The sequence below is a fragment of the Otolemur garnettii genome, unplaced genomic scaffold (genome assembly GCF_000181295.1).
Source record: "Otolemur garnettii isolate 467f Iridium unplaced genomic scaffold, OtoGar3 scaffold00151, whole genome shotgun sequence".
NCBI classification, from domain to species: Eukaryota; Metazoa; Chordata; class Mammalia; order Primates; family Galagidae; genus Otolemur; species Otolemur garnettii.
In genome coordinates, this window is record NW_003852546.1 from 1,541,516 (window position 1) to 1,551,067 (window position 9,552).

General features: G+C 52.4%; 1 protein-coding gene across 1 annotated transcript in view; it reads left to right on the forward strand.

The window, feature by feature from the left end:
- ATP6V0D1 (ATPase H+ transporting V0 subunit d1) overlaps positions 1-9,552 on the forward strand; it is a 50,671-nt gene that overhangs the window by 30,685 nt on the left and 10,434 nt on the right. The window contains exon 2 of the mRNA XM_003799390.2: positions 2,973-3,144. Coding sequence (XP_003799438.1) covers positions 2,973-3,144 — 172 coding nt within the window. The remainder of the gene's footprint in view (positions 1-2,972; positions 3,145-9,552) is intronic.

The following is a 9,552-nucleotide window of genomic DNA, read 5'->3' on the forward strand; positions in this document are numbered from 1 at the left end:
CCAGGCTGGGGATTCGAACCCGCCACCTTAGGTGTATGTGGCTGGCACCTTAGCCACTTGAGCCACAGGCGCCCCCCTATTTGTTTTTAAAAACAATAGCCCCCCTATTTGTTTTTAAAAGACTCTTGCACTTGCCCAAACTCAAGGATGTTAAAATCTAGCACATAAAGCCTATTTCTAGAGGTAGAAATACAGGCAACACTATTATATATACTATTATATTATGGCAATAACCATCAATTATAGTTAAGAGTTTTTGGTAACAACTAAATGAATAATCACATACTGCAACAATACAAGTATTACTGAGCAAAGCACCTTTTCTTATGGAGGCCCTATTCTAGGAGGAACTGGGGCTTGGTGAGGGTCGGGGAGAATAGAGTACAGGGCAGGGGCTCATTGCAAAAGGTCTGGGGTACCGATGGGGTCCATGAGGCATAATGGGCTGGTGGCTTCTGCCTACCCCACCTTGCCCTCTCTTTTATCTGTTTTGAGTGGCTATAGGAGAAAAGTAGTCATGGATGGAGGCCAGTCCCTCCTCCTGGCCTCCAGAGGCTGAAGTGATCCAGGCCATGAGTGCTCAGGAGCCACAGGGAACATGTATGCTGCCTATTTCTGGCCCACTCAGAGATTATGATGGGAGGCACCCACTCCAGCAGCTGTCTCCCCATTTCACCCCTCCCCACATGCGCTCTTCTGTCTCTGCTATAGCACATCTGACTCCAGGCTAGGGGAAGTCTTTTGATGAGGCATAACGAGGGGCATTGTAGGGATTGCCTAAGCCTATAGAGAGGTTGCATGTCCCACCTTCCTTTCTGTTGAAACAGCTCAGGATAGCATGGTCCTCTGGGCCTCAGGACACCTGGGGAAGCCTTGGTTAAAAGGGTGTGGAGGAGTGGTCACAAGTATACTTCCTTCTGTCATGCCCTGGCCAGGCTCCCCAGAGGACAGATATGCATGCGGTCCCCAGGCAGCAGAAGCCAACCTTGGCTGGTGGACACACATACATACACACACAGGTCCCTTGTCAGCCACTGGCCTTGGTACTACCATCACTACCATAATGGCCCCCACATCAAAATCCAGGAGTAAACCCTCCTGCTGTCTGCACCAACCTCTCCCATCTTGCCTTTGTTCCTTAGTTACTTCCTGAGCATGAACACACTCCAGAGCATACTCTGTTTTAAGATCTAGGTTACCTCAATGACCTAGACAAAGTCCCTGTTTTCATGGAGCTTACATGTCCTGCATTGGGTGGGATAAGTGCTACAAAGAAGAATGGCATATGTAAAGGGGCAGAGTGGTGGGCTGCAGGAGAATCCTCTGCAGAGGGGATGTGGGTGGCAGTCTGAAGGAAGGGACAGAGGCAGCCACCACTTTCCAGGACAGGGAATAGGGGAAGGCCCCGAGGTGAGAGCAAGTGAGTATGGGGAGCAGCAGGGGTAAGTCAAAGGTAAGGCAGGGTTGGTGGGGTGACCACATACAGGCCCAAAAAGGGCTCTGAGCGATACATAAGGAGCAGGAGAGGAGAGAGGTGTTTTAAAAAGATCACTGTGGCTGAACATAGTAATCGAAGGATTACTTGAGCCCAGGAGTTCAAGTCCAGCCAGGGTAACAAGGTGAGCCACTATCTCTTAAAAAAAAGAAAAAGGCTTGGTGCCTGTAGCATAGTGGTTATGGCGCCAGCCACATGCACCAAGGGTGGCAGGTTTGAACCCGGCCCGGGCCAGCTAAACAACTGCCAACAGAAAAATGGCCAGGCATTGTGGTGGGCACCTGTAGTTCCAACTACTTGGGAGGCTGAGGCAAGAGAATCCTTTAAGCCCAAGAGTTTGAGGTTGCTGTGAGTTGTGACACCATGGCACTCTACCAAGGGCAACATAGTGAGACTGTGTCTCAAAAAAAAAAAAAAAGAAAGAAAGAAAGAAAAAGATCACTGTGGCTGCTATGTGAAGAATCTGGAGCCCAGGGGGCAAGGATGAAAGCTGGGGGACTGCTAGATTGTTGTGATCCCACCATGCCTCCTCCAGGCCCTCTGCTCTTTGTCCTCCCTTTCCCCCCACCTCAGTCCCTAAAGGCTCAGGAAAGCCCTTAGGATTGGCTTCCATCCACTCTGAAGGGATGCCTGTCTTTCCTCCCAGCCTCATCTCCCCATACACCACTTATTCCCCCTCCAGGCCACTTTTCACTCACACCATCCTGCTGCCTGCTTCCTTTATACCTTCTTTCCCCTGCCCTTTGCTGTGGTCCAGCCTTGTGTGGCCTTCTCAACCTCACCTAGTTTGGTGCCCTTTCTACTCCCACAACTTTTGGCATCTCCTTTATTTCCTATGCCTGGTGTCTGTCGGGCTGCGTTGGCTCGCCTCTCTGACCCTGGGGCCCTGGAGGGCAGACCTTGTGTTTTACTTAGCTCTAGGTTAGGGCCATCCTAGAGCCTAGCACACAGAAGGACCTCAAAGGCTATGGCTTGTGAATTGGGCCTTGGTTGGAGTTTCCCAGAGTATGACATCTTGGGGAACAACTGTTCCACTAATGCTTGGACTCTGGGGCCCAGTATGCCGGCTTGTGGCCCAAGGATCTGGGGCATCTGCAGGGCTGCCCTGTGATAGGCCCTGAGCCAACAGGGAGGTGGGAGTCAGGGTAGTAGTAGGATACAATGGCAGGAGAGAGGCTAGCACATTGTTTTTCAACTTTTTTTTATCTCATGGCACACTTGAACCTATAGGTAAACTTCGATAGCACACTTAAATTATGTTGATCATAAAAAAAAATATTTTGCTTTGCACTTCTTTCAAAATTAATTTCATTAGTGAGCTTTAAAATTTTTTGCGGCACACCTAGGATCTTCTCAGAACACACTGGTGTGCCTGAAAATCACTGGGTTAGATCCCAGAGTCAGGAGGGCATAGGGACTTGGAACCCTCGCAGGGGCCCAGCAAGGCCAGCCCTCACCCTGCACCTTTGGGTTTCAGACTTGAAACTGCACCTGCAGAGCACTGACTACGGCAACTTCCTGGCCAACGAGGCTTCACCTCTGACAGTGTCAGTCATTGATGACCGTCTTAAGGAGAAGATGGTGGTGGAGTTCCGCCACATGAGGAACCACGCCTACGAGCCGCTCGCCAGCTTCCTGGACTTCATTACGTGAGTGTGCCCTACACAGTCTTCTCCTCTCCCTGGGCAGGATGGCTGCACCTGCAGGAGCTGATCCCTGAATGGCATAGGCCAGTTGCCTTCATGCCTCTGTCAGCCGTCAGCACTGATCTGGCACTGCCTTGGGTCCCCGCAAGGCCATGTGACTTGGCTGGTCATTCAGTAGCCCTGCACCTCCAAGCTACTACTCATAAAGTGGGGTCACCAGCAACTTCACTGCTGGCTATGGTGAGCAGGCAAGATTGTTCCATGCAGTAGTGCTGGATGAAGCCCCCTCTCCCTGTACCCCCTGCATTTCAGAGATTGGTGTGGGGACACCAGGGAAGATAGAGCCCTTTTTCTCACCCTATGGCATTACTGAATACTCACCAGGCCCCACACCTCATGCCAGGGTTGCGTGTCAGGGGATGGACAGGGCTCTGAAGAGTCTGTTCTTGGAGGGGACCATTCAGACCCTCTGGCTGTGCCTGGGCTGAGGTTCATTTGCTATCTTCCCTGACCATGGCTCTGAGTCTCAGGGAGTTGGTAAGGGTAGGTTTGGAGCACAGGCTGAATGTCTAGCTGCCTGTCTCAGTTCTAGCCCAAGCCTTCAGGAGCTCAGGTAGACACACCCTATGCTTATGAGCTCAGCTGCCTCTGCTTTCCCATCATGTCAGCTTTGGGTGCAGCTCTGCCCACACTAAGCTCCTGGAGAAGCTGAGCTGAGGAAAGAACCTTGGGACCTGCGAGGTAGGGGAGGGCACTTGGACTGAAAAGTCTCTACTTGCCAGGTCTCTACTGTGCCTGTGGGCCCCAGGGGGTAGAGAGGCCTCCTCTTCACGGTGGCTTAAGAGCGATGAGCCAAGGCCTGGTGCACAAAGAAATTACCCCAGCCAAGTTGGCTGCCCCATGCAGGTGGTGGCAGAAGCATGATTGATGGCTAGCTTCTGTGAGTGTGCTCTGCATAGGCAGGACATATGTGTGTGTGTGTGGGAAGCATTTCTCGCACTCTTCTGAGTGTTTCCTACTTCCTGATAATGGTGCCCCGACAGTCCTTGGGACATGGCATACCTGTCCTCCTTGTTCCTGCAGGGATAGGGTTAGATGCCTCCTGTCTGGCCTGATTACCACCCTCAGCAGGTAGCAGCCACTTCTGTAAGATTCACTTGCTCAAGTGGGTGCTCTAGCCAGAGGGCTTCATTCTCAATCAGGAGGCACAGGCTGGGATACCTGAAGGGCCAGGATACCTGCCCAAGCTAGGAAGCAAACTCTCCTGGCCACAGGCCTCCTTCCCTGGAAACCTCTCTGCTGTCCTAGATGGGTCCATGCTCACATGGCCCTGGTCCTCGTCAAGATGTACCAACGTGGATCTACTGGGGCAGAAGGCCAGAGATGGGGTAGTTCATGTGCTGCTGTATCACAGCCCCTGTCTGTCCATCCACCCTCTGGCCTGAGCCCCTGTGTCCCCTGTCTCAAGGCCAGAGCCGAGGACATACCAGGAAACAGTGTATTTATTATCAGAGCCCAGCCTGTGACTTGTTTGCACAAGGGTTTTTCAGCTTCCTGGTGAATATTGTGGTCTTGCCAGCTAGGAGGCCTAACCTTTTGCCAGTGGTCAGAGAGTAGATGCCATCTACCCCACTGCCCACTGGCCCACCTGCCTACCTGCTTGTGCATCTAGCCCCTGGCCTCGCTTGCTTGTAGTCTGCCAGGCTATGAAACCTGAGAGGATCATGAGCGTGACTAAGGCTGCACAGTTGCCAGCTCTTTTGGAGGTTGGCTGCAAGCACCAAGTGTATTTAAGCAGCCAAGTGCTGTCCTGTGGCAGGCCATCCGAATCCGCCCCTTCCCCGCCCCTTCCATTCATGGGTGATTGTGGCTTACAGTCCTCTTGTGCACTCACTCCTGCTCTCACTCAGGAAGAACTCAGCAGACACGTGTCAGCCCGTCTGGGCCTGTGGCTGCTTGGTCCATGATCCTGTCATCTCCAGGGACCCTACTCCTTTATTCCTCTACTCTCCACTTTAGCCACCTCCACGGTGGCTACCCAAGGCCATGTCACCACCTGGAACTGCTCCACTCCTGAAATCGCTGAATTTGCACCCTCTCTACCCACGGCCCTCAGGCCCTCCAACCCACTCTCAGTCTCTCGGTGGACACGGGTTCCGGACTCAGCAGGACACTGGGCCTTGCTTCCTCCCTTGCTGCCCCTTTTGTCTTCATTTCCCTCCCTCCCCAGCTGAGGTTCCCTGATCCATCCTTCGAGTACTCTTTTGCCAACATCCGCAGCTCCCTTGGCCGCCTGACTTGTGGTCCCGCCCGGCTGGCAGCCCCCCAGCCCTGGAGGAATCCCAGCAACCTCCAGCCCGGAGCCTCCCTCCCCCCACCTCACTGCCGGGAGCAAAGCTGGGGAAATCGGCCTGGGGGGTCATCCTTGCTGCCAGGCATGTATGCTCACCCACTCAGCTAGCCTCAGCTTGTCCCTGCCTAGCAGCCTCTTGCTCCACCTACTTAGCACCCTGCAGTCCCCCACCAGAACTGGGAAGACCATCTTCCCATTTTAAACATCCCCCCTCCTTCCCTCAGCCTCCTCTCTGGGCAGATGGCTCACCTCCTCCTCCACAAAGACAACAAAGCCGATATGCCTCCCAGTGCTACATCTGTACCTTGCCCCCTGACAGAAGTGCCCAGCTTTTCCTTGGATCCTTCTACAATGTTCTGAATCCCCTCACCTTACTCCCTGGACCCTGAATGGCCATGCCTCTGTATTCCTATCTGTGCAGAATCTTCCAGATTCTTCCTTTCAACTTCTAAACAAGGTCAGATCTCTTACACTATTAAAAAATCAATTTGTGGGATCTAAACTTTTATATTCACTGTCTGTTCTCTCGCCTCCCCCTCATCCCTCAAGCCTCCAGTCAGTTTCCATAAGTCTTATCACTGCACCACAAGCCCCAGGCTAAGGTCTCCTTTGACCTTCATGCAGCCAACTTCTCTAGGCCTGACCACTCTGTGGTGTCCCGTCCCTCCCCTCCAGCCATTTCTCATGATATCTCTGTTTAACTTTTACCTCTCTGGTTACCTCCCCCACTCTGCCCCAACTCATCATCTGCAGTATGTGGAGTATTACAGAGAGGGGCGAAACTTTCCATAGGGGACTGCACCAGGGAAGCGCCCCTAGGCTGGAGACTCATGATTGGCTTCCTGGAAGAAGTGGCTATTTGGCGGAGAGGAGAGACACTTAAGGGAAGACTTGGGGGTGGGGGCTCTACCATGAAGGAGTAGAGTTGAGTATCAAGCATGGAGACCGGGTTCTGTGCTCCCTCTAACAGTATCCAGGTGGATATCCAGTATCTGCTCTGGAAAGAAGGAAGCTACCCTAGAAATGCCCAAAGGAATGTACCCAGAGAGGAAAGTACAGTCTACCAGGTTTTAGAAACCTCCTCTAGAGACCTTACCCTGGTTGTGAAGACTTGAGAGGACAGTGCCATACCTACTAAATTGGCCCAGCTGGGCATAGAGATTGAGACTACCACCTTAGCTCTCTTCCTCAGAGAGCCTCTTAGTTGCCTTCAGAGCTGCTCCAGGATGTCTGGAACAGGCTTCTGCCAACAGGTGATGAGTTCACTATTACTGAAGATATGCAAGGCCTCTTCGGTCCTTCTGTGTGAGATAGTGTCCAGTGTTCAGCCAACACACATGACCAGTGCCTGTTTTGAACCAAGCCCAGTACCAGGAGGAGGATGCCTGGGTGTAATGGGATGGTGGCAGTGGTGGTGTAGACAGCACTTGGAGAGGCCTGTCGGTAGTTTCAGCAAATGAAACTGGGGTCACAGGTGGTTTTACAGCATCCTGAGGACTCAAGGGTCAGGCATGGATAGGCAATTCGAGGGGGCAGATTGCCAGAGCAGAACCAGCTACCTGGAGTGGGGCAGACAGCCTGAGTGAGGTAGGTCCCCTGAAGCATACTTTGTCATGTGGTCTTGAGAGGATCCAGCTCAATTTCCTGTGCTAATATCCTAATGTGTCACTTTACCAAGTCCTGGCTATTAACTGACCATGTGTCTTGGGATACAGCCTCTATTAGGGATTATTGGCCTTGTTGGGACCTTCATCTGGGCATTCTGTAATGTTTTCCCATAGGAGAGTCAGCCCTGTAAGAGAAGCTGAGAGAATTCTTGTGGGAGGAGTGAGCCTGGTCTCACTCAAGGTGGGTCCTAAAGGCCCTTGTCCTTGGATGGGTGAGCCTCCCTGGAGGGGGCATATTCTGGGTACCCACTGGCAGAGCCTAAGCATGGGTAACCTGGGAAAGCTGAGACTTGCATTTCTTTTGTGTCAGGGGCCTTGGTGCCACCAACCTGGAGTGTGCAACTAGAAGGAGACTTGGTCCCTGGACAGTGGTTTCAAGTGCCTAGTGGGCCTGTCAGCACATCTGCCATTCTCTCCAGTACATGTCACCCCAACCTTGAGCTCTCCTTAGTTACAGAGAGGCATCAGGTTTCCCTGGGTCTCTCTACCCTGGCCTTCCTGATCTTGCTGTCCATAATCACAGTTTCAGAGTCCATAGAAGGTCTCTGCAACCTGGGGCTCAAGGTCTGCTGTGGTTTCTGGGCCCTGGGCTGGACCTGGCTCCTGCCTGAGGGAGAACACAGCTCCTTGATGCCCAGAAGGCTCAGATCAGGTGGGAGGAGCCAGCTGGGCCTCTGGGGAGGGGCAAGACCTTAATGAGAATATCCAAGCTCATTAGCTCTGCTATGGGCCACATTTCCCTTATCCTCCTCATCACTTATTGTGACAAATATGTATTGTAGGATTTGGTGGAAAGCATTTCATTTGTTTAGATCAGTAAATAAATATTTAATGGGGGAATGTTTCTTTTTTTACAAGGTCTCCATAGAAATTAATGCACTTGGCTCAGCGCCTATAGCTCAACTGGCTAAGGCGCCAGCCACGTACACCTAAGGTGGTGGGTTCGAATCCCCAGCCCGGACCCGCCAAACAACAATGACGGCTGCAACCAAAAAAATAGCCGGGCGTTGTGGCGGGCGCCTGTGGTCCCAGCTACTTGGGAGGCGGAGGCAGGAGACTCGCTTGAGCCCAGGAGTTGGAGGTTGCTGTGAGCTGTAATGCCACGGCACTCTACCCAGGGGGACAGCTTGAGGCTCTGTCTCAAAAAAAAAAAAAAAAAAAAAAAAAAAAAAAAAAAAGAAATTAATGCACTTAGTTCATCAACAATTTGGAATTTTATCTTTGTTCTGGTAATAATGACAATGTCAGAGGCAAAATTAGCTATTTTATCATGGCATTTGGATGGTAAATGTAAGCTTTTTAAAAGAGCCACAAAAAGAAAGCTTTAGTGATTATGACCTGAGATACAGGGGGAAACTGAGGCTTGAGAGGTGGTGTGCAGAGGCCATGGCTGATATTTCTGTTCATTTTCTACCTTGAGCAGGGCTCTGCAGGACTCAAATGTGATTGAGTGCAGATACTGTTACTAGCAGCTCATAGGAGCCCCTGTCACCAGACTAGCCCCTAGGGCTGAGAAACCATGTTGGTCCAGCAGGTGGCACCAAAGTGCACAGCAGAAGGGCAGGGATGGCTAGAGATTCTGAAGGCTTCTTGGAGGAAGTGGCTTTCTAAACTCCAACCCAAGAATTCTGTGGGCCCAAGCTGAATTTTGAAGGCACAGGGCAAGGGAGGGCCTCTGGGCAGAGGAAGACAGCTTGCCCCACCCCCACCTCATAAGGGCCTCTTTGGCCTGGCGGGCAGCCGGCCTTCCACTCCCCAGCTGTCTTCCCTTGGAGGGAGACGCTGACCAGCTGGAACCTCATTCCCTCCTATTGAGGCCAAATGAGGGGAGGAACAGTAGGATGGCTTTCTGGGGGTAGGGAGACAGCTGCTGAAGCCAGGCAAGGAGGAGGAGGATTTCCTTGCCTCAGCCTTGGGAGGAAGGCAGATGGCTGGCCAGCATCATCTCAGCTAGGCTTCTTCTGCCTCCACCTCCCATCTCCTTAGAAAGAAAATTCTGACCCTCACTGAGGAGCAGATAGAGGCAGGGGCTGCTGCAGCAGCAACCTTCTAGTCAGTCCAGGGGGAGAGATGTGCTGGGCCTGGCACAAGATGGCTTGAGATTGGCCTAGCTTGGGTTCAGAGAGAGCCTGGGAAAGGGGGCTGGGGTGGCATGATTGGGAGTAGCCCTTACTTGGCTCAGTAGTCCCCTCAGGATCCAGCTAGGACTTGTGGCAGGAAAGGCTGGGGGGATCCATGGGGTGTGACCACCACCCTCCATATCTGCTGTTGGCTCTGAAAAGTGAGTTGCAGGCTCGGCGCCTGTAGCTCAGGTGGCTAAGGCGCCAGCCACATACACCTAAGGTGGCGGGTTTGAATCCAGCCCGGGCCTGCCAAACAACAATGATGGCT